The sequence below is a fragment of the Puma concolor genome, chromosome D4, assembly GCF_028749965.1.
Source record: "Puma concolor isolate L17-30 chromosome D4, mPumCon1.1.hap2, whole genome shotgun sequence".
In the NCBI taxonomy this organism is placed as follows: Eukaryota; Metazoa; Chordata; class Mammalia; order Carnivora; family Felidae; genus Puma; species Puma concolor.
In genome coordinates this window covers 44100394-44125327 of record NC_141679.1, presented here as the reverse complement: position 1 = coordinate 44125327, position 24934 = coordinate 44100394, and the positions used below count along the sequence as shown (strand labels likewise).

At 43.5% G+C, this 24934-nt stretch overlaps 1 protein-coding gene across 6 annotated transcripts in view; it reads right to left on the bottom strand.

Moving 5' to 3' along the window:
* The window catches only part of ADAMTSL1 (ADAMTS like 1), an 885884-nt gene that overhangs the window by 72294 nt on the left and 788656 nt on the right, over nt 1-24934 (bottom strand). For all 6 annotated transcript variants that reach the window (XR_015243567.1, XM_086685377.1, XM_086685374.1 and 3 more), the window contains 2 exons: nt 11665-11793; nt 1864-2043 (listed from right to left, as the gene is read on the bottom strand). Coding sequence is in view for 5 of the 6 variants with exons in the window: in XM_086685377.1 (XP_086541503.1) it covers nt 1864-2043; nt 11665-11793 (309 nt within the window). In the remaining variant the exon portion in view is untranslated. The remainder of the gene's footprint in view (nt 1-1863; nt 2044-11664; nt 11794-24934) is intronic.

Below are 24934 nucleotides of genomic sequence, written 5' to 3'. Positions count from 1 at the left end.
TAAAAATACTTCGATTCATAAACCGAGGCTTCTGATCAAGAAAAGCCCTAAACTTAAGAGTCTAAATAGTGATTTTGTTCCCCGCCACGTTTGATTAAAACGGGAAGATGTTACGCTCGTCCAGCAACATGTTCGCAGCCACGCTGTTTTATGGTTGTGATGCTGCCAGAGCTGGCTCAAGGAACAAGCACACTTCACTGGCAGACCCACAGTAGCAGCTACACGTCCTAGGCTTTCATCCCTGTCAGCACAGGCGACAAGCAAGGCTTGTTAGGGAGGAAAAACCCACAGTGAAGCACCGTAGCTCAGCGTGGGGCAGGAGTCCCTGGGCCCCGGGCTCCAGCCTCGCACGCAGCTCAGCCGGATGAAACCCAATGCAGAACAAATGACACCCTTCACGGAGCTGATCTTCTGGGGCTTTCTCAGATGACTGGAGGTTTATGTAGCCACTGGTGAGATGAAAACCCACCTGGGCCTCTCTGAAATCTGAGTGGGCAGGGGCTCGAGCCCCGAAGCTTTGGTGTAGCATCAACTGGGGGTATGGAAATGCAAGTATAAAGTTTAATTATTTTTCCCCAAAGGAAGTCTATAATGTATGTGTATGTATGTATGGGGTGTGACTATTCATATTTCCCACAGTTTTCTCTTTCTTCTTAGAAGGGTAGCTGTCTCTTGAGGAAACTAGCATATTTGCTAGTTTTAAATTTGCTTGTTTTAAAAATAAAAAGTGCTCTCATATTTGCTTGTTTTTTTAAAAAAAAGGTAAGACAAAAATAAGCTTTTTTACTGCATCCCTCTAAGGTCCAGACCCGATGGGGAAGATAAGCCTAGGGTCCCCTGTCCAGGGGATAAAGGGGTTATTGCTTGCAACATGGCTGAGGCCAGCACTGGGCAACAGGGAATGTGGGACGATGTCCCAGTGGTTGTTATTTTTAAATACCCATGTCATGCCAAGAACTGTGTTAGACTTTTTAGCCAGGGGCTCTTCTGTTTTGGGGGGTGCTACAGTCTGAATGTTTGTGTCCCCTCAAATTCATATGTGAAGTCCTAACTCCCCAAGGTGATGGTATTAGGTGATGGGGCCTTTGGGAGGGGTGGGGTATGGCCCTCATGATTGGAATTGGTGTCCTTATAAGCGAGACCCCAGAGAGCTGGCTTGTCCCTTCTGCCATGGGAGAACACAGCAAGAAGCCAGCAGTTTGCAACCCAGAAAGGGGCTTCACCAGGACCTGACAGTCTTGGCATCCTGATCCCGGACTTCCAGCCTCTAGAAGTATGAGAAATAAATTTCCGTTGTTTATCAGCCACCCAGTTTGCAGGATTTTGTTTTAGCAGGTGGAAGGGGCTAAGACTGGGGCGGGGTGGGGGGAGCGGTGGTGGGGTACCTGTGTGGACTTTATGTGGGCTGGACTAGGAACCTTCCGAAATTATATGAAAAATGTTGCATGTATGAATTCTTCTGGAGGGGCTAATCTAGCACTTTCCTTTGATTCTCAAAGAAGTCCTGACCACGGAAGAAATTAAAAATAACTGCTTTGCTTCTGTAGCTCCAGCTGACAACCCCCTCCTCCTATGCGGGCAATCCTAATTGTACAGGTCTCCGTGTCAAGGCCAGCATTTAAAGCTTAGTAAGGCTAAGTGAGCCAGCCAAGGTCACACAGTGAGTAAGTGCCAGGGTTCAAACTGATGTCTGCCTGGCCCCCAAGTCTGTGTTCTTTCTACTGGAAGGCCCAAAGGTGGAGAGAAGGGAAGGGACATTGCTTTTAAGTACTTAATTGGATCAGGGGAAAAGGGGGGTGGAGGGTGGGTCAGACAGTCACCCCCATGGGGTCCAGCAGGGGCAGCCAACCTCGTGGTGTTTACCTAGGATCAGCAGCTGTGTGTTCTCCGTCAGCTCTCCGTGCACATTGGCTGCCCTGCAGGAGTAGAGGCCCTGATCTGAAGAGGACACGTCTGTGAGCAGCAAGGAGCCCTCGTGCAGATGGTGAGGGGAACCCAGTTTGCTTTTATTCCTGAACCAAGTGACTTCGGCTTCGGGCACACCTAGGAAGAAAAAAAACAATAAACTCTATCAGCTAAACACATTCAGGTGACCCCGGAGGCAGTTCTGGCGGTTCGGCGGGCCCTCCCAGGGGCTACTCTGCAGGAAGCAGCTGCCTGGGCGTCTTCTACCGTCCTTTGGCCAAACTAAATAATGCCTCTGACCTCTCCGTGGTCTCAAGATCTCTTGCCTTTTAAAACTCACACTGATGAGGCAGGAAGAGAGAGAGGCCAGTTAACAGAACAGGAAGCGGGTAGCTGGTAAAGGACGCTTGCCAGGGTGGAAGGAAAGTACCCAAATTCTTTGCAGAAAGCATCGATAAACCTAAGAACCAGAACTATACTTCGGTGAAAAGGAACGGTTGACAACTACATGAAACAAACATTAACAGTGAGTAAGCGAAGCTAGACCCAAAAGAGTACACACTGTATGATTTCATCTCTGGAAGTGAAAAACTAAAACTGATAACATCAATCTAAGTTGTTAGCCATCAGGGTGATGGTTCCTCAGAGAGGAAGGGATGAATGGGGAGGGGCTGGAAGTAGGGCCTGGTGGCTGGTAATTCTCTGTGTCTTGACCTGAGGGCTGGTTCTGTGGGCTTGGTACCTTTATGATAGGTACCCTTTTCTGTATAGGTTATTACACTTCAATAGAAAGTTAAAAGCTGCAAAATATTAGTATGTTCATGGACTAGACAAACGAAAGTGCCAGAACCTTACCAGAATTGACACCACACGTAGAAAACATGCCTCTATTTTTTTGGAGCCTATGTTTTTTCTTTTTAAAAAAATTCTTGGCTTAGTTATTTTGAGAGGGAGAATCCCAAGGAGGCTCTGAGCTGTCAGCACAGAGCCCAACGTGAGGCTCGATCTCACAAACCTTGAGACCATGACCTGAGCCAAAAGAGTCAGATGCTTAACATACTGAGCCACCCAGGTGCCCCAAGCCTATGTATTTTCTTAGAACAAGAAAACATGGAACTATGGTCAGTAGCACCACAGAGGAAGAGACAAAAGGGAGTGACAAAAAGAAAGTGCTCTCTCTTCAATCCAAGTTTCTTGTCTGTGAGAGAGAGTTGGGGAGTGTGTTTAGGAGTTAGGATAGGGTACCTGCCTTTAGAAGTTGGGCTCTGTCCTCCTCTAGGGGTGTCATTGATTGAACATTTGTGTTTCCCCGCATATTCAAATGTTGGAGTCCTAACCACCTCCAATGTAATGGTATTTGGAGGTGGGGGCCTTTGGAAGTAATTAGGTTAAGATGAGGTCATGAGGGTAGAGTCATCACGATGGGATTAGTGCCCTTATAAGGAGAGACCAGAGATCTAGCCCTCTTTCTCCATCATGTCTGGACACAGTAAGATCCCTAACTGCAATCCCGGAAAAGATCTCTCAGCAGGAGCTGGATGGGCTGGCACTTGATCTTAGACTTCTCAGTCTTCGGCACTGTGAGAAATAAATTTTGGACACTTAAACCACCTAGTCTATGGATATTTTGTAATAGCAGCCTGAGTAGGCTAAGACAAGCAGATGGGCTTAATTCTTTAGGAAGCTTCCCTATGGTTGACATGCTGGTAAGCAAGCCCCGGTTCAGGACGAGCTTTCTGAGATAGTCTGCTTAGAAGGCTCCATAGGAAGCTGGGCTCTGAGTGAGGCAGGAGACAGAAAAATCTGTGGCATCAATTCACAGGGCTTTGGGGGGCAGAAAGCTCCATTTCTTGCACCACTTAGCCTGTTGGCCCAGCTCAAAAAATTTACTCAGAAATCTGGGGCATGTATCCAGCCTATGTTTATAATGTCAAATCCTGGTCAATGGGGGGGGGGGGGGGGGTGTGTCAAAACCAGGAAGAGTCAAAGGGCTCAGTCCTTAGTCCTGTGCTGACCTGAGTTGGGGCTGGATTCTGCCCTTGGGGCAAGGGTAGTGTTACCCTTAATGGGCAGCCTGCTGGTGAGAATACAGACCTGTGTACCTGTCACTTGTCCTTGAACCTGATGAAGAATTTATCAGCAGTCTATTCTGTAACACCCAGATCAAGAGCCCTAATTATGGACCCCGGGGCACTTGCTGCTCCTGAGAGCTCCAGTAGTGGGAAGTGGGGTGGAGGTAGGAAGGAGGTCTCACACTCCCTCACTAATGATGAACTGCCTTGTGTGAATTCACTGGTATCCTGGTGACTCTGCTGCCTCAGGTGGGCCTAGAGCAGTGGATGAAGGTCAAAATGTTTGGCCAAGATCTGTAGGGCCTCCCTCCCTATTATGAGGAACAGAGGAGTAACCTTCTGGTTTTCTCTTTTATTCAGATTACCAATAATTGAGTGAGAATCACTAAGGATCACCAAATTGGCTGGAAAGAGGAGGCAGGGCAGCTGAAAGGGAGTGAAGATTTAGATACCTCATCCTTCAGTTCACATCAGGGAGAGGCATACCTCGTGATGCCTGATGCTCAAATGCAGGAAAAGGACCAGGTCGGCATGGCCTCTGAATATACCTGGACAAAAGATGCAGGTAAGGGGCAGAGAAGCTGATTTTTCATTGCAGCACCACTAGGGAGAGCAAGAGAATCATGATGCTTAGCCATGCCAGCTTGGACTTTGGACCCCGAGCTCAGTTTTTCCGTTGGGGGAAAAAAAAGTCCACAGGATTCAAGAGAAGGCCTCTGAAAGGTAAGCTGAAGAAAACATTCCCTGCCATTTCTCTCCTGAAAGCACAAGGATAAACGCGGCCCTACAAATCATTTTCTGCGAGTATTTCCCTCGCTATGAATTGCTCACACAGCACGTATGCTGGAATGTTCTTGCGAGGACTGCTGTGGGCAGCAAGCACACAATCCCCAATAGGAATGAAGGCTGTTCTAGAGCGAGAGAGGCCAAGTAAGAGAGCTGGACTAAGTGGGTCTTCAGTTTCACTAAGTGAAGGGGATGGGGGAGGGTCGGGGGGAGAGGGGACTGAACACCCTCCCCATAGCTGTGCTGATGGGGTGGTGTGTGTGTCTCCAGTGCCAACACTCATGAAGCTCTCTCCGCAACAAGGACAAATCCCGTAGCAAGGCTCCTGCAGGGCGTCCTTCTCTGGAAGCAAGCACCTGTGATCCTCCTACAGAGGCAGAGACATGTAGGAGGAGAGCGGAAATGGGGAGGGCGAGGAAAGGTGAGAAACAAGAGGCGGAGGGAGAGAGACCTGGAGCCCTTCCTCACTTCCCCAGGAAGTGGGTGCAAGCTTCTTCTATTCCTGTAACCCCATGATCTCGGGGTGTTTGCCAGAACAAGACAGGGTGCTTACCAAAAGGACTGAGTTCTTCAGGTGAGGGGAGGAGGGCTCTTGGGAGACAGAAATATTCCGGATAGCAAAGGGTGGAAAGAGGTTGTCCCCAGTCTCTGTACAACTAAAACCATAGAGGTGACAGCAGTGCCAAAAGAGGAGAAATTACGTGGGAATTGTTCTTTAATACATTTATGAGCAAATCTCTCTCAGGCTCACTCAAGTATGGACCCGCATTGGGAATTTGCTGATGGAGGAGCTGTGTCTGGTGTCACATTTTAGGGGCTTCCTGTCTGGGACTGTGGGCCTTAGGCAGAAAATGACACCAGAAAGATGCTTTAGAATCTTTTGAGTTCTTTTCATGATTGACTCTGACATCTTATAAACACAGAAGAAAGGAAGAGGGGAAAATAAGTGAGGCCTCATAGAGCTCTATTCTCCTCAAGAGACGACGACGACACTTGAGAAAACATCACCAGCCATTGTTGAAGCCAGTGTCCCTTGAAAAGGTACCAGATACACATGCTTAATTCTACTGTTCAGAATACCTGAACATGGGTAATATGCAAACGTCAGGAACTGTGCAAAACATCCTGAACGTGCTAGAGGAGAAACAAACATTTGGTGAACATTTGCTATAAGCCAAACGTTTTATAAACATAATCACATTTTTCAAAGAGATTAAGAAATCTGCCTACAGTGATGAGAGTTTGGATCCCTGAATGATTACAAGGGGACAGAGCCCCTGTCCCTTCCTACTCCTCACCCCACGACCTACTCACCCCAATCAGTGACGTACAAATGGCCGGGTGGAGATCCAAACTCCTACATTCAATGCCACAGATCCCCGTCTGTCTTCCAACATACCCTACTGCCTCTTTAAAGAAGATCAGAATTGCTACACTATTGTCTCTGCCCTGTCAAATCCTTACTTTCTACTTTGAGAGTTAACCTTTCTGCTGTAACTATAACACCCAGGTTATTGTTAGGAGGGGTTTCTAGAACCCACGTGTGCTGGCTTTGGTAGCTCCCTTTTTGTTGAGAAGCTGGTCAGGTTGCGGGAGATTTTTTTTTTTTTTTCCCTAGGCTGTTGTGATGTGACCACACATTTTACCGAAAGAAATGTCTAAAAAATGACAGAAAATATACTCCACCACAGAGCAAAATCCAAAGCTATGTTGTTGACAAGTTACTTGGACAGGCTCCACACTCTGGACTCCCTTGGTATGATTTCTGTCTAAAACAGGGGAGGGAAAAATCTCTGCTTTTACTTTTTCTCCTCCATGGCATATCTTATCAACAAAACAGTGCCCTGCCTGTGGCTTGAAAGGATCAATAAACGTGGTGATAATGGGTTGTAACCTGATAGGATTATAAGGCTTTAGTGCCTTTAATCTTCACAGAGCTGCTAGGTAGGGTGATGCCACAATACTTTTTAAAATCCCAGACAGGATATTCTTGCTAACCACTTGTTACATTTGGAACGGCTGCTTGCTCCTTGGCAGCCTGTCAGCATCTCGAGATGGGGTGTTCATTGCAAGGTGCTCCTTGACATGATGCACTTTAGAAGCTTCTTCGATGGCTTGGTGCAAGAAAAGGAAAGGATACAGTAACTTAAATGGCAGCCTTGGCAATTATTCTAAAGAACTGCTGAAGTCTGGAAAGGAGGTTTTCAGCCTTCCACACTTCTCCACACTGACGGTGGCAGACACTGACAGCTGTTCATAAAACCTGTTTTCTTCTTTTTCCTGGGTACCCCTCTAGGCTACACTGTTCAATATCCTTTGTAGCGGTGAGTGACCACGTGGCAAAGAAGCACTGTGAGAAGTGCCAATGCGTGCTGGTTCTAGGTGTGGACCTCAAAAGCCTTCTCAACCACCTTCCACGTTTTGTTTTTCCCCTGTTCTGGTTGACAGGTTAGAGATAACCCCTGGGGACACCTTGGAAGGCATATGTTGAAAATAACAGAGCCGCCAGCATCCCATGACCCTGAATGACTGTGTGGGGCAGCCGCTCTTTGGACTCTTAGCTAAACAACGATAAGCTTCTATTGTGTTTGACCTGTTATACATTTGGGAGTCTACTTCTTATCAGAGTCTGGACTATCCTGATGAATATCCTGCCCATCACTGATTCCTCAACTGTTTATTTCTATATCACCAGTCCTGACGATTTTACCCACTAAGCTCTTCCAAAGCCTCCTTTGCTCTTAGGATAAAATCCCAAATTGTACCATAATCTACGAGAGCATGTAAGAGCTAGCCCCTGCCTGCTGCCCCCCACCCTCCAGCCACATGTCGTGCTACTTTCTTCTCTGCTCTCTGTACTAGAGCCACACCAGCCATATTCTACTCCTTTAGATGAAGCCTGTTCTTTCTACCTCAGGACCTTTGTACATGCTAGTCCCAAATGACTGAAACACTCCCTCCTCCCCTAACCCTTTATCTCCTACCAAGTTTTTTGAACTCAAATAGAGAAAAAGTGTGTGAGTAGTACAGTGGTTTGGATCACTTTTCAAGAAGAATGCTCATCACACTCACTGCTTAATATTTTTTATGTTTAAGCGTTGGGAAGAATTTGTGAGGCTGCATCTTACAAACTGAACGCGTATATGTACAAAAAGTTATTTAATGAGAAATGGCTAACAACTCTAACATGTAAGGACAGAAGTTAATCTACATAAATTATGTCATATTCTGAATATAGACTATAAAACAGCCAATAAATTATACCCTAAGAAAGCCACAGAGCCACTGTATTAGTAAAGCAAAAGTCATTCCTAATGCCCTTGAGTGTCACAACACTTTTGACCGGAGACTCAAGGGTAATTTCTTTGTCCAGCAAATTCACAGACCAACTGTGTAATCAAAAGTAGCCTTTTTCCCACCACTCTGAATAAATATCTTATTTAACAAAAGGCATAATGACAGAGATACACAGGTTCATTTTGGTTAACCACGATTAACACAAATGGTTCTATGAATAAAAATAAAAATAAAGACTGTAATGTGCCCAGCCAGGCAAAAACTGGGCACGACCTGAGATCTCATGATAAGGTCACCAAGAGTGAGTCTCTGGATGTAGTCAGGGAGACAGGGCACCAGGTGGCATGGAAGAATTGGCCAAAGCTGGTTTCAGTGCCCCCGGTTCCCCATGGTGAATACTTCCTTGCCTGGATTCTGCTTCTCTCAGTCGCCTTTAAGTGCCCACTTCCTTGTTGCGCTGTCCTTGATCCCCATTCTTCTACTCCTACCAACCTCACCCATCAAGAAGAGAGCCGGCATGGTCCATTTTATCTCCGGTCAGTGCTCTGTCGCTGAGGCATGTGCTCGCAGTGACCAGGTGAGGAATGATGGTTCTGCACAGAAGGCCTTACCTGCACCAGCAGTCCCTGCATGAAGGGCAGCCCTGTCAGAGGTTTTATCTGACTCTTCATCTGGGACTACAGGGCCTGAAGGGGTATGGCTGTGGAAGGTTTTGCTGATGAGGTTGGACATGCAGGCCAAGGGAAGCTTTACAAAAAGAAGCTAATGTAGGATGACAGAGATTTATATTTCTGATTTCCTGGAGCTACCAGAATATTTCAGAGAAAACCAGCCTGGCCATTGTTTGGAAACAAAATGCCTTAGAGTAAGATTTTCCTCCTACCTATTTGAAAATGGGTTATCTGCTCTTGCACTGTTGGTGGGAATGCAAACTGGTGCAGCCGCTCTGGAAAACTGTGGAGGTTCCTCAAAATATTAAAAACAGATCTACCCTGTGACCCAATAATAGCACGGCTAGGAATTTACCCAAGGGATACAGGAGTGCTGATGCATAGGGGCACTTGTACCCCAGTGTTTATATAGCAGCACTTTTTTTTCAATATATGAAATTTATTGTCAAATTGGTTTCCATACAACACCCAGTGCTCATCCCAAAAGATGCCCTCCTCAATACCCATCACCCATCCTCCCCTCCCTCCCACCCCTCATCAACCCTCAGTTTGTTCTCAGTTTTTAAGAGTCTCTTATGCTTTGGCTCCGTCCCTCTCTAACCTCTTTTTTTTTTCCTTCCCCTCCCCCATGGGTTTCTGTTAAGTGTCTCAGGATCCACACAAGAGTGAAAACATATGGTATCTGTATTTCTCTGTATGGCTTATTTCACTTAGCATAACACTCTCCAGTTCCATCCACGTTGCTACAAAGGGCCATATTTCATTCTTTCTCATTGCCACGTAGTACTCCATAGTGTAGTAAATCACAATTTCTTTCTCCGTTCATCAGTTGATGGACATTTAGGCTCTTTCCATAATTTGGCTATTGTTGAGAGTTATATAGCAGCACTTTCAACAATAGCCAAATTATGGGAAGAGCCTAAATGTCCATCAACTGACAAATGGATAAAGAAGACGTGGTTTATATATATAATGGAATACTACTTGGCAAATGAGAAAGAATGAAATCTGGCCATTTGCAGCAACATGGATGGGACTGGAAGGTATTATGCTAAGTGAAATAAGTAAGGCAGAGAAAGACAGATACCGTATGTTTTCACTCATAGGTGGATCTTGAGAAACTTAAAAGAAGACCATGGGGGGAGGAGAAGGGAAAAAAAAAATTACAGAGAGGGAGGGAGGCAAACCATAAGAAACTCTTGGATACTGAGAACAAACTGATGGTTGATGGGGGGTGGGGGAGAGGGGAAAGTGGGTGATGGGCATTGAGGAGGGCAGTTGTTGTATGGAAACCAATTTGTCAATAAATTATATTAAAAAAATGAAAATGGGCTATCTGGCTCATAAATCCTAAGTGGAGGTAAAGCCTCTGGTAATGGGGTAGAGATTGGAGATCGAGAAAGCCCCAGAACAGGGTGCCAATGCCTGTCCACTGTGCACACTGAGCATGACTGGGTAACCTGGGTTTGGGTGTGCCACAGCAGGCTACAGCCACTGAGGACAACAAGCAGGGGACTGTAGCTGGGCCCTGGTACAATGCATTGCTCTGCATTGTGGCAGTGAAAACCTTTAGGGTAGATGTCACCAAGTAGTGGTCCACAGGAAGGGAGGATCAGCATCTGGGTTTTGTAGTTTTTTTTTTTTTTTTTGTAGGTTTATTTATTGAGAGAGAGAGAGAGAGAGAGAGAAAGAGAGAGAGAGAGAGAGAGAGAGAGAGAGAGAGAGAGAGAGAGCACGCGCGCACGCAGGGGAGGGGCAGGGAGAGAGGGAGAGAGAGAATCCAAAGCAGGCTCCACACTGTCAGTGCAGAGCCCAATGAGGGGCTTGAACTTATGAACCATGAGATCATGACCTGAGCCAAAATTAAGAGTTGGACACTTAACCGACTGAGCCACAGGCACCCCTGTTGTTTTTTAATCAGAGGTTAAGTATCTTTATAAAGAGCATACTACCACCCCCTACTGTCTACCACTCCTCCACTTTCCTCTGACTTTCTGTTCCCCATAGGCCTCTGGGTTTGCAAGGCCAACTGGAGGGCAATTCCTGTATCACCACTAACAGCACCGGATGTTTTCATCAATGACTTCTACCCACTTTTGATGAGAGTAAGCTCCAGATTCCTGCTGGTCTTACCTCTGCCATCTCTCTCATGTTCCTCTACCCTTTACCTTTCTATCACCAGTGCCCTGAGTTCAGGCCCCCATTACCTCTTCTCTAAACTACTCTGACAGCATTTTTTTTTTAAGATTTTATTTTTAAGTAATCTCTCCACCCAACGTGGGGCTCGAACTCACAGCCTTGAAATAGAGTCACACGCTCTATTGACTGAGCCAGCCAGGTGCCCCAACTACTATGACAGCTTCTTAATGGGCCTCTCTGTTCCAGTATTTCCTATCTTCAATCCATTTTATGTACTGCTGTTGGCTTCGTCCTCTGGAAGTATGGCTCCTTAATGTCACTTTCCACCCACCTTTTTCTGAACTCCTTGGCCAAGCATTTAAGGTCTCCCATGGCATAGTTACAACCCACCTTCCTAAAGTTTAAGCCCCTCCACACCATTTCTGTACTCTGGGCTCCAGCCAGACCAACCACATACCGTTTGCTTCTATCTTGGGGCTTTCTTACTTCCATGAATTTTTCACAATCTTTTGTTTGCTTGGAACACTCTTTGCCCCCATCTTTGCATGTTCACATTCTATCAGTGTGCAAGGCTGAAATAAGAAACCACCTCATCCCAGCCAGAATTCATCTTTCCTCCTCTAAACTTCTGTAGCCTTTTCCATTTTCAGGGTGACTGAGGTTCTTTCCTTAGCTTTCCTATTAGCCCTGAGTCCCTAAGAATAGAATCTGTATTTATCTTTGTATCCCCTGACCTAGCACAAGACTCCATTAATTTTTGAACACGTCAACTAACACATGAATACATTTCTCACCTGCAACTTGGCAGTTAATGGTCACATTCACTCCTGGCACTGTTTTGATGGTGCTTCCTACATCAGCTGTGATTGCAGGCTCCTCAGTGTTGATCACAGTCACTCGTGATGTCTTCACTAGTGGCTTTCCTGAAAGTGGGAAGGAATGTGAGATTTTACTAAATGGTGGCTATGGGCTTGGGTCATTCACTTGAAACATGGGATGACCCACAATGAATAACTAGCATACCAAGGCTTTTCCCACTAACCACGTTTTCCTTTGAAAAAATTGTAACTGCACAATATAGCAGCCATCCACCCACCTGCTCGCCCACCATAGAACTGACAGAAAAAGAACAAAGATCGAAGAATCTGAAGATGGAGAATAGTATCTAACAAGCTGGGATGATTTGTGATTTGTGCATTTTATCGTTAAATTAATAAATGATAGTATATATTCTATTTTAAAGGTTTATTATTTTTTATGCTTTAAAAAAATGTTTATTTATTTATTTTGAGAGAGAGAAAGACAGCGTGTGCACAAGTAGGGGAGGGGCAGAGAGAGAATCCCAAGTAGAGTCTGCATTGTCAGCACAGAGCCTGATGTGGGGCATGATCGCAGGAATTATGAGATCATGACCTGAGCCAAAGTCAAAAGTCAGAGGCTTAACTGACTGAGCCACCCAGGTGCCCCAAGGGCCTCTTGTTTTCAATCAGTTTTTTTACTTTGAGATAATTATACATTCACATGCAGTTGTAAGAGATAACACAATCTCGTGTACTCTTTACCTAGATTCCCCCAATAGTAACATCTTATAAAACTATAGTATCATAATTAGGACATTGACATTGATAAGTTAAGCTAAAGAGCATTCCCATCACTAAAGGAGCCCAAATGCTGCCCCAGCCCTGCCTTAATCCTTTGGTAACTCTTAATCTCTTTTCCATTTCTAAAATTTTGTCATTTCAACAACATTATAAAAATGGAATCCTATAGTACTCTAATTTAAAAAAAAATTTTTTTTCCACTCAGAATAATTCTTTGGAGATTATATGGGGTCTCTAATGGTACCATGGTTGTGTGCTTGCTTCACTTGTTGAAGGACATCTGGGTTGTTTCCTGATGTGTCTATTTAAATAAATCTGCTATAAATATTTCTGTACAAGTCTTTGTGCGAACATAAGTCTTCATTCATTTGGGATAAACGCCCAGGAGTGCCATTGCTAGGGCATACGGTAGTTGCATGTTTAGTTTTTAAAGAAACTGCTGAACTGTTTTCCAGAGTGGCTATATCATTTCACATTCCCATCGGTAACGTATGAGTGATCCAGTTTCCCTCCATCCTTGCCAGCATTTGGTGTTGCCATTAGTTTTAATTTTAGCCATTCTGATAGGTGTGCAGTGATATCTCATTGTGGTTTGAGTTCCCATTTCCCTGATGCTACTGATGTTGAATATTTTTTCACGTGCTTTCTTGCTGTCTTTATATCCTCTTTGGTAAAATGTCTCTTCGTGTCATTTGAGCAGTGTCTAACTGGAATATTATTTTCTGTTGAGTTTTGCAAGTTCTTTACACTCTAGATATTAGTCCTCTGTCAGATACGTGGTTTGCAAAGACTTTCTCTTACTGGTATTGTGACAGTATTTACGTTAAACTACTGTATCAATCTGGGGAGAATTGACATTCTATGTTGAATCTTCTAATACACGAACACTGTATGTCTATTTATTTAGATCTCTTTTAACTTCTTCCATCAGTGTTTTATGGTTTCTGACACACACGTTCTATATACATTTTGTTAGATTTATACCTAATTATTTTGATTTTGAGGGATGGTAAATTACATTGTATTTTCAATTTCACTGTTCACTGACAGTACATAGATATACTGCTGATTTTTGTATATACTGTAACCTTGTTAAACTTACATGTTAGTTCCAGGACTTGTTGTGGGTGGATTTCTTATAATTTTCTAAGTAGGTGATCATTTTGTCTGCAAATAGTGTTATTTCTTCCTTTCTGATCTGTATGCCTTTCATTTCCTTTTCTTGCATTATTTCACTGGATAGAGCTTCCAGCCCTGAGTAAGAATGCTAGAACTGAATAAGAATGCAGAGTAAGAGTGGTGATAGTGGGTTTGGGGTATGATGAGTGATTTTTAATTGATACTTGGACATTTTCATATTACGTTATGCAAATCTGGATCTTATTTAAGCCTACTGTTTTAGTTGGCTTTCTCTGCAACCACTAAGGTGGGGGAGCAGGGAAGGGCCACCTTATTACTACCCAATGGAAATAGAGGTCCAGATTCTCCAGCTGCCTCCTTCGTCACTCAAATGGGGGACTCCTCATTACTGCCGAGCAGAGCAGTGGTGGGACTTCTGGCTCCCCACGTGGTCTCTACTGGCTCCACTGTGGGAGGGGCCTTAGTGCTGTTGGGTAGTAGGTGAAAGTCCTGACTCTCCAAGAGGCCTTCTGTAACACCACTCCAGCGTAAAGGGTAAAGAAGGTGTCACAAGGTGAGGGTAGAATTCCAGGTTCCCAATGTGCTTTCTACCCTGCTTTTCACCCTGTGGGGATGAAATCTGTCTTTTCTGACACCACATCCATGGGGGTACTGAGGAACAATCACTTCACATCAGATGAGGTGAAGTCTAGGTTCCCCACTCAGCCTTTGCTGGTGTGGGTGGCAATGAATCATGGTTTTTTGTTTTGAGGTAGAGCTTCCCAAAAATTTTCTGTCTGGTTAAGCCACCCCTTTCCCAGTCCTCTGGCTAGAGAGAGAGGTCTTCAGTTGAGGCATTTTTTTCGTGTTCCCATTGCATCTGCGGATGGCTGGCTTCTTCAGCTCTGAGTTTGGGAGTTAGGAGGCAAAAAGAGAACCCAAGGAGGTAACAACTGTGTAGTACCACAGTCCCCGAGGTCTCTAGCCAGTCTGCTTTTTCCTCTCCACCTTTGAGTCTTCAGTTTGTTTTATGTACAGTCGCCATGGATTTTAATTGTATTTAACAAGAAGAATGGGGACAAGTGCATGTGCGCCACCTTCCCGGAAGTAGAGGTTCTGTGTACGTGACATTTTAATGGGCCTTTATCAGCTGGGAATAAAAATCCAGCACTTTGTGTACACGGCCGCAAGATACAATTAAAAGAACCATTTATTAAGCACCTCGGGGAAATAAGGGTCCACATGAAATCATTTTTTATGTACCCTAAGCTTACTTCTTTGTAAGCCAAATGGATTTAGTTTTGTTTTAACCATTTAATAGGCAGGACACTACAAGGTTGTTCCCTCTTCTGTACCTTCATTAACTGTGAAGAAACCCCTAACTCAACAATGCCATTTAACTTGCTTTTTATACTTTATGTTTTCTCCCTCATCTATTTATCCATCATTCCTGCCTGCACTGTCACACAGCCTCCTGTTACAAGCTGTCCTCTTTCTTCTCCTCTTCCCTTTTAACTGTGCTCTAGGTATAGGTTGTTAAGCTCATTAAAACTATGTTCCAAGGCAGAAGCTTGAGTGAGGTCTGAATACGTGCATAGGCTTTCCATCCTTATTTTGACTGTTTAGGGGTCTTTTTCCTTATCTCACCTGTATGTACTCCATATATACGAGACTGTGTAAGACCTGAAGTGGAGATGAGTGACTTTGAACTATGATGGTTTCCAAGAATAACACAGGGTGGTAATAGGGGAATAATCTGGAATGACAGTGAATAAATCCCAGCGTATTTTCCTTACCTCCCTACCTGCAGAAAGCTCCCTGCTCTAACTCCAAATATACCTTAAGTCTAACCCCGCCCCTCTGTCGCTATAATCTAATGTTGTTACCTTCTCCGGCTGGACTGCAGCACAGCCTAACTGATCTCACTTCCACCTGTCACTATAGTCTCCTCTTGTGACAGCTACAGTGATCTTTCTCAAACATGAATCCGATTATGTAACTCTTCAGTTTAAATTATCCAGTGCTTTATCAGTGTGCGTAGAACAAAACTTCAAACTCCTTTTCACAACCAACCGTGTCCTCTATGGGTTCAGGCCCAACTGTCAACCTCTCCTACCTCACTGGAGCCACACTCCCCATCAATCACTGCTCTGGCCACACTGACCTCCTTTCTCTTCCTGAAACATCGGCTCATGTACCAGGGCTCTTCCTTTTCCTGAGAGCCTCTAGGTACAGACTTCTGCATGGCTGTCTTCTTCAGTTGTTCCTCAGGTGCAAATAATATCTCCTACTGGGACCTTTCCTAACCACCCCATCTAAATCAGGCATTCCTTTATCCCTGGCCAGTCATTATGTCTCTTACCACCAACTTCATAAACAAAGAAATATCCGAATTTATCATTTATTTGTGTATTCTCTGTCCCCATCCCTCACCAAGTAACCTCCATAAAAGCAGGGATCACATCACTCTTGTTCTCTTCTTTATTCCTACTGCCTAATCCGGGCACATTGGTAGGTCCTCAATCAATATCTAGTAAGTGAATATATGTGTGCGTTTCGTATGCTATGTGTATTCTGAATTTGTTTTTGCTTTTGTAACAACCCCGAGGCAGGTAAAGTACTTGTTTTATGTAATCAAAGAATTGAGGTTCAGAGAGGCTTCACGGATTGCCCAAGATCACAGAGCAGCAGGTAGTAGGGGTAACCTAGATTTTTGACCTAAAGTCTGGTGCTTGTTATACGGAATCTCCAATCCTTGTCTGTGGACTGGCTGTCTCAGAACTCCCTGGGTACTTATTAAAAACATAATCTTCCTGCTATAATACAAATTGCCCCACTGTGCAATAAAAACAACTGTGCCAATGGAGAAAAGTAGGTAAGGGACCAGAGAGTTTCAGGCTCACAATTACTAAGTTATTTTTCCTATAGGAATTTTAATAATAAAGTTTTTTTTTTATAGCTGCAAGTGTATAGCTATAAAATTCAAATGTCACTGAATTAAATCCAGCCCTTAATTAATTATATTGAGTTTTTGCTCAAAAGTAATGGCCTTTTGTCCTGTCACTAGAGGTACTCTCATTTGCAGAAGCTACTTGTACATTTCTCACTACCTTCATGATCCATTGTTAAGACAAATCACGTTACCCAAGTATTTGTAATTATAAAATACTGTTTCTCTTTTTTTTCTTTTTAATGTTTATCAATTTATTTTGAGAGAGAGAGAGAGAGAGAGCTTGAGCAGGGGAGAGGCAGACAGAGAAGGAGAGAGAGAGAGAATCCCAAGCAGCCTCCGCACTGTCAGCACAGAGCTCCACATGGGGCTCAAACCCATGAACTATGAGATCATGACCTGAGCTAAAATTAAGAGTCAGATGGTTAACCAACTGAGACACCCAGGTGCCCCTGAAAATAATGTTTATCAACCTCTTACATCTATTAGAAAAAGCTTGTATATATTACTGAGTCCCACTCCAGACCTGCTAAATTTGAATCTTAGGTGGTTTAAAACTAGCACACAGGGCAACGACTTTGACTTGGGACACAAAGTTTCTCCCTACCCCAAGAGTAAGGCAACCGTGAGATGGTTTTAGGTCCCCTTTGATTTACTCCACCGTGGTTCCCAAGGAAACAGATTCATCCAATGTGCATAACCATGCCATTCCAGTATACAGGAGAAGCTTTGCCAGTGACAGAGTTCAGACTTCTGATAAAGTTTTCTGTCCTGGAATGGAAGCTATAATCTCCATTTTCAACAAGTTCATAGGTAATTCTGATACACAGCCAGGTTTGAAAATCAACAAATACACTCTTCTGGTTTTTCTGTAACTGATTTCTCTGATTCTGGTGAGTTGGAAAGATTTCTTTTAAGACACCTTTGCTAGTTCCTATTTGAAAATTTCAAGTTGGACCTTGATTTTAATGGTCAGCTAACAACAACAACAACAACAACAACAACAGCACCACCAGCAGCAACAACATGAACCTATTCTAGATCATCTGGATGATGACCTAATAAGTGAGTGCTGCTAAGTGATGCTATGCCTAGGTTTGTGTCTGATTATATTCATGTTAATGAGTTTGACTTGAAAAAAAATTTTTTTAATGTTTATTCATCTTTTTTTTTTTTAATTTTTTTTTTCAACGTTTTTATTTATTTTTGGGACAGAGAGAGACAGAGCATGAACGGGGGAGGGGCAGAGAGAGAGGGAGACACAGAATCGGAAACAGGCTCCAGGCTCTGAGCCATCAGCCCAGAGCCTGACGCGGGGCTCGAACTCACGGACCGCGAGATCGTGACCTGGCTGAAGTCGGACGCTTAACCGACTGCGCCACCCAGGCGCCCCTAATGTTTATTCATCTTTGAGAGACAGAGAGAGACAGAGCATGAGCGGGGAAGGGGTAGAGAGAGGGAGACACAGAATCCGAAGCAGGCTCCAGGCTCTAAGCTGTCAGCACAGAGCCCGACACCGGGCTCGACCTCACAAACTGCAAGATCGTGACCTGAGCCGAAGTCGGACACTCAACTGACTGAGCCACCCAGGCGCCCCTGAGTATGACTTTTAATTATGGAAGTTAATTAAGACGAAAAAAAAGACTAGAGATGCACAGAGGGAGTGAAATGATAAATTAAATGTTTGTGCTAAGACGATGCTCAAAAACAAAAGTCACGGCATGCTGTACTCAGAATGGCTTTCACAGTAGGCAAAGCAGAAACGTCCCACGGGACTTGGGCCGTGCTGGCAGGGCCTCTGCAGTGTGAGGGGTACCTGGGCTGTCAGGCTGGTGGGCACATGCTGCTGGCAGCTCTTCCCTTCTTCAAGTCAGCCTCAGCCAGCAGAGTAAATTCACACTCACTGATGTAAACCGATAGGGTTTATAGATTAGGCTTTCCTTTAATCTATGCATTTCTCTTACAGCTGACTAAGAGCGAGAGAGAAGGAGATTAAGCCTAGTTATACATGCCTAAGAGAAACAAAGAAATGGAAACAAAGGCAAGTGTTTCCATTTACTGGGCCTAATATGAGGAATCAAGCCCGTCCGAGAGAGTCAGACCTAGAAACAGCAGCATGAAGGGAATCGTTTTTGCTCAGTTCAGATCTCATAGCCCTTAGCTTTTGGATTATGGTTCCTGTTAGAAGTCATGTGGAAGAGGGGAGATAGAGCCTCACTAGCGATAAGCAAGGGCAGCCCTTGTCACAGGGTGAACGTGAGGCACAGCTAAACCCGTGTGTCGGTATCCAATGGTGTGCTACCTTGTGATGCCTCTACAGCAGAGGAGTTCGGCCACCCAGGCACTGTCCTTACCCTGAAGGATGAGCAATGGAGAGACAGGTATGGATAAATGAGCAGCCCCAGGAGCAAATGCTCAGAAATATATTCCTGGGTGTAGCCTAGGTTCTGGCTCATGCCTCTTTCCCGCATGTGTGGCTCTGGGTAAAATCAAAACCCAATGGGAAAAAATCTGAACACATGTGCCTGAAAAATATATTTGGCCCAGTATAAAGGTGATTGAGAGAGGAGCCAGAGGAGATGGAAGGTTTGTTTTTTGAGTGCAGCCAAGAACAGAGAGCATTGTGAGTAACTTTTTCTCAGGGCCCAAGTCCAGGCCTCTGCTAATAGGAACTTTGTTTTTAACAGCATGATGCCTTCCATTTTAGAAGCTCCGGCTGAGGCAGATTTACTACTAACCAACTCCTTTCTTCTTCTCAGTCACACAGCTAGGTCACTTCTCAGCCTCTTTGCAGTTAGGTGTTAGCAAGGTACCAAGTTCTAGCTGATGGAATGCGAGAATACCACTTCTTGGCCCTACCTTCGAAATCCATCCTGAGCAATGATTTATTTCAGACTTTATGTGAACAAGAAACAGTCTATCATATTTAGCCATCATATATTTGCATTTTTTTGTCACAGTAGTTAGCAAGGGCTAATTAATCCAGGCTTAGTGAATATCTGTTAACTCATTGAATGAAATGGGTCCTTCTTTCAATTCTCCTAACCTTATGAGTCACAAACATCATTTGAAAATGGTTCTTTACTATTGTGAGCCATCAAAAGTGAATCATACTTCAAAGACTTGAGGTTCTTACTGTGTAGCTGGAGGCAATCTATGCTGGGAAATGTGCATGTGCGTTCATTCCCAGGCAGAATGGGACATGTTGAAGATGACTGTGGTACAGGGCAGTGACAGAAATGGGAACTGCAGGCGGTGGGTTTAGAGACTACCTGAGAGCTCCAGAAAGGATGTGCCAACGGCACATAGGTTTGAGATTCTGAAGCCTGAACTAGCGATTGGCAGAGTCCTCCTAGGGTACCATTCAGGTATGGACTCTGGGTAACATGTATGAGGACTGAGCAGCAAAAAAAAAAAGCATGATAAACTAGTGATGTCTACAGTGGGCATGGGCACAAGAAGGGGCAGCCCACACATCAGGTGTCTGGACTCCATCACTGGAGAGTGACCTTAGGCAAGTTATTTAATCTCTTTGTGCCTTGGTTTTCTGCTTTTATGACTGCAGAGAATAGACACATTAATGTATGTAAAGCTGTTAGAAGGATTCCTTAGCACAGTATGAGGTTTGAATAAATGTTAGTGATTATCGGCATCAGATCTGCAAAATGGGAGGAAATGCTGTGACGGTGTTGGGAACTTTTGGTAAACTAAGAAGCAAGTTTAAAGAAAATAAAGAGGAAATGAACAAGAAAACAGAGAAGGATCAAATCTGTTAGTGAGAAGGAACTCAACTGTTTCAATTTTGAAAAACTGTGAAGGTTTCAGGATAATTACAAAAAGAAGAAATTTAAATACGATGGATTCTCCCGAAACTGCCATCAGCATCTGGACAGACACAGAGAGCTTAAAAGTCACCCCAGGATTGGTCTTGTTGGAGACCCCAGAAAGCATCTACTTGCAGAGAAATGAGACTGCGTGTGCTAGGCTGACTTGCCAGGGACCCCTGCAGTACAGTTCAGGAAGCCAGCTGTGATAGCCAGTGGCCCCAAATCTCAATTCAGGAGAAAGGTGAAGAAGGTAGTGACACCCACTAATGAAAAGATTATTCAGCAATGAGGTGTTACAAATGTCACATACTTTCAATATCTAAAACAAAGCAAACTGTAGTCAGCCCAGATTTAATCAATGGATGATGTCTTGTAATAAATGCGACTATCCAAACAATGCCATAAGAAATGCTCACTTCTGTAAGTATCACCGGTTTCTCACACGGGCCACTGGAGGTAAATCTGCAAAAGCTCTCTGAAGTGAGAATTCCCGGTTGAAGAATTTGAGACTCATGAGTTAAATACAGTTAACCACGATCAGTGCGATCTCATAAAAGCCCTTATAAATACCAACATCTTAGACATCTGAAATTAGTAATGATGGATACTGACTATTACCAGTTACCATCCCGTGCCGGCCAGAAACTTTTCAGTATCTGGCTACCTGGCAATTTCAACAAGAGTTGCTTTGTTACAGATAATAGTTACACTGAAAAGCATGATTTTTTTCCCCTTAGTCTGGTTCTCCTTCCAAATACCTTTCACATTTTATAGCTCAGGAGTTTTTAACTACTTCCTGTCCTGCTGTCTCTCATGTGGGGTCTCCTCCTCTTCCATCTCCTGCCTCCTGATTGGCATCTGATCTTTCAGTCCACTCTGCTTACCCTGTCCCCTTTCTCATCACTGGTCCTTTGGAAAACTTTCCTCTCACCTATTATTTTTCTAAGACATCACTGCAAAAGCTGTACTTCTTTGCTATCTAGTCTTCTGGTTTTCCAAAGAAAGGAATAAATTTGTAAATGCTAGGATTTCAGGTACGGGGAGTTTATAGCTGGTAGTGGTGGTGGAGTGGGGACTGTTCTTGATTTGCATGTAAGAAATTCATAGGAGTCTTAGGTCTTCAAGAGACTCACGTGTGCATGTTTAAAACCCCTCTGTTTATAATAAGGACACAGATTTATAGTTCTAAATCTGTTTCTAAATTTTGAAATGAGGCAAATACTTTGCCTAGAATCCTATTTATTCCATTATTACAATAGTTTCCTTTTTTTGTAATAGCAAAAAATAAATGCTTCTCTTTCATCCAAATTGCTACATGGTTTTAGTTAGTATAATCTAATAAATTATTATGCTTTGCATAATACTCTGACAACACTGGGAAATGTGGTGTAACATGTAATCAGAGAATACAGAAAACAAAATACAGAAACCAGACAGTACTGGTAAACTCCAGGCTATGTTCACAGCACAGACATGTTTAGCCTCAAAATAATTTTTTTTAAAGTTTGAATTAGTTGAGCTTAGTTAAAAATGGAGATCTGTGTCTGTTTTGGTTTGGCTTATCTGGAAAAATTAGAAGGTCTATCTATATGCATTTTTCTATGTCAACAGTTAGATGAAAATGAGCTATGCCTTTCAGACAGGGTATGCTAGGCAGAATAATGACCCCCACCCCCCAAAGATGTCTGCATCCTAATCCTTGGAATTGGTGTTCATGTTATGTTGTGTGGCAAAAGGAAACTAAGGGTGCTAACCAGCTGACTTTAAAATAGGGAAATTATTCTAGAGTATTTAGGTGGGCTCAGTCTATCATATGAGCTCTTAAAATCAGAACAGGGAGAAGTGTGTCAGAGAGAGGCATCATGAGAAGGGCTCAGTCCACCATTTCTAGCTTTGAAGATGGACGAAGAGGGCCAGATGCCAAGCAATGCAGTACCTTCCAGAATCTGGGAATGGCACCCGGTTCATAGCCAGTAACAAAACAGAAACCACAGTCCTAGGTAGCAAGGAATTAAGTATTGCCAACGATCTAAATGAGCAAAAAACGAAAAGCAATCTTCCCTAGAGCTTTCAGAAATGAATGCAGCCTGTTGACCTCTTGATTTTACCTTGTGAGACTGTACTAGACTTTGACCAAAGAACTGTAAGATAATATATTTGTGTTGTTTTGACAAAGTTATCACTACAACAAAGAAGGTATATAAATGACTAGTAAGCACAAAAAAGATACTTGACATCATTAATCATGAGAGAAATAGAAATTAAAATCACAATGAAATATTCTCATTCATGAGCATGGTTATAATAAAAAGAATGGACAATAACAAGCATTGGCGAGGATGTGGAGAAACTGAAACTCTCATGCATTGCTGGTGGAAATGCAAAATGGTTCGGCCACTTTGGAACACAGTTGGTAATTTCTTAAAAAGTTAAATCCAAATGTGGCACATAAACCAGCTATCCCACTTTTAGGTATCTACTCCCAAGAGAAAGGAAAACATAATTCCACACTGCACGTGAATGTTCACACAGCATTATTCACAACATACAAAAAGTAAAAACAACCCAAATATCCATCAACTGATGAATAAATGTGGTATATTCATACAATGGAACAGTATTCCACCATAAAAAATTTAGCAGATGTGTTACAATGTGGATGACGTTTGAAAACGTTATGCTAAGTGAAAGTAACAAATGACCATGTATTGTGTGATCCATTGATATGAAATTCCCAGAATAGGTACATCGATGGACACATACATCAGTGCTTGCTTAGAGCTAGAGGAAATGGGGGGACTAGGGAGTGATAGTTAAAGGGTATGGATTTTATTTTCAGTATAATGAAAATGCTCTAAACTTGAGCAAGGTGATGGATGTACAACTTAAGGTACTAAAAGCCATCGAATTATATACTGTCAATGGCTGAATTGTGTAGTATGTGGATCATTTTTAAAAATTTTAAATAATTTAATAATTTAAATAATTTTTTTTTAAAAATTTTTTTCAACGTTTTTTTATTTATTTTTGGGACAGAGAGAGACAGAGCATGAACGGGGGAGGGGCAGAGAGAGAGGGAGACACAGAATCGGAAACAGGCTCCAGGCTCCGAGCCATCAGCCCAGAGCCTGACGCGGGGCTCGAACTCACGGACACGCGAGATCGTGACCTGGCTGAAGTCAGACGCTTAACCGACTGCGCCACCCAGGCGCCCCTAAATAATATTTTTTAAAAAAACAATAACCTTGGATCAGAGTGATGGTTACACAACTTAAAAATTTGCTAAAAATGGGGCGCCTGGGTGGCTCAGTCGGTTAAGGCTCTGACTTTGGCTCAGGTCATTATCTCATGGCTTGGGGGTTCAAGCCCTGTATTGGGCTCTGTGCTGACAGCTCAGAGCCTGGAGCCTGCTTCAAATTCTGTTTCTCCCTCTCTCTCTGTCCTTCCCCTGCTCATGCTTTTTCTCTGTCTCTCAAAAATGAATAAATGTTAAAAAAAAAAAAAGTAAAAAAAATTTGCTAAAAAAAAATCACTGAATTGCACCCTGACAATGGGTGATATAAATTATACCTTGATAAAGCTGAAAAAATAGTTTTAACCCAATTTAATCTATTTGTGATGATTCGGGAACATTGTGACTATTAATTATTTGGCACCAAAAATGAGAGGAATTGGGATTTCTTTGACCTTGCTATCCTGTTTAGTTGGTGTGCCTTTAGTATAAACATTGTAGGGCCTAAGGTGGTGGTCAGGGCTCAGACTCCTTTTCAGAACATTCCCAGGCTGTGTGGCTTCCTTCTACTCTCTTGTTTTCAATACCATTTCCTAAAGATATTTTTTGCCATTGTTAGTGTGTCATTTACCTCTTCTAATGATTCAGGTGGAGTCTATGATTTATTGGAAGACTAAGGCAGCAAGTGGTGCTGTCCTCGCTTTTTCTGCATGTTCCACTGCAGAATCCTAGACAAGTGACCCCACATCTAGTACAACCATGTGATGCTGCAGTGTTTCTCAGAAACAACTAACCCAGGCTATGCTATATCCTGCTCTCTGTCCAACCACCCATCCTTCCCTCATTCCTTCGGACAGATGTGGGCATTGCTTTTTCAGAATTTGAGACAGGCTAGTTTGGATCATTTGTACTTTTTATGTTTGTTTATTTTGAGACAGCACGTGAGCAGGGGAGGGGTAGAGAGGACAGAGAGAATCCCAAGCAGGTTCTGTGCTGTCAGCGTGGAGCCCAATGCAGGGCTCCAGCTCATGAACTGTGAAATTATGAACTGAGCTGAAATCAAGAGTTGACGCTTAACTGACTGAGCCACCCAGGGGCCCCAGGATTGTGTGTACTTCATTTCCTTTAGTCTACTGAAAAGCAGAGCAGGTTAGTTGGATTCTCCTGCTAAATTCATGCCCATTTTATCTAAGTTCTGTAAAGACTAGTGCTCTGTAGTGGGCAGGCTACACATCTGTGCATACAGAACAAAACTTAAGGATGCTGATTACTCAGGATTATATCAGATAATAAAATCCCTTGATGGCAGCTTGGATTAGTCAATGGCCAATACCC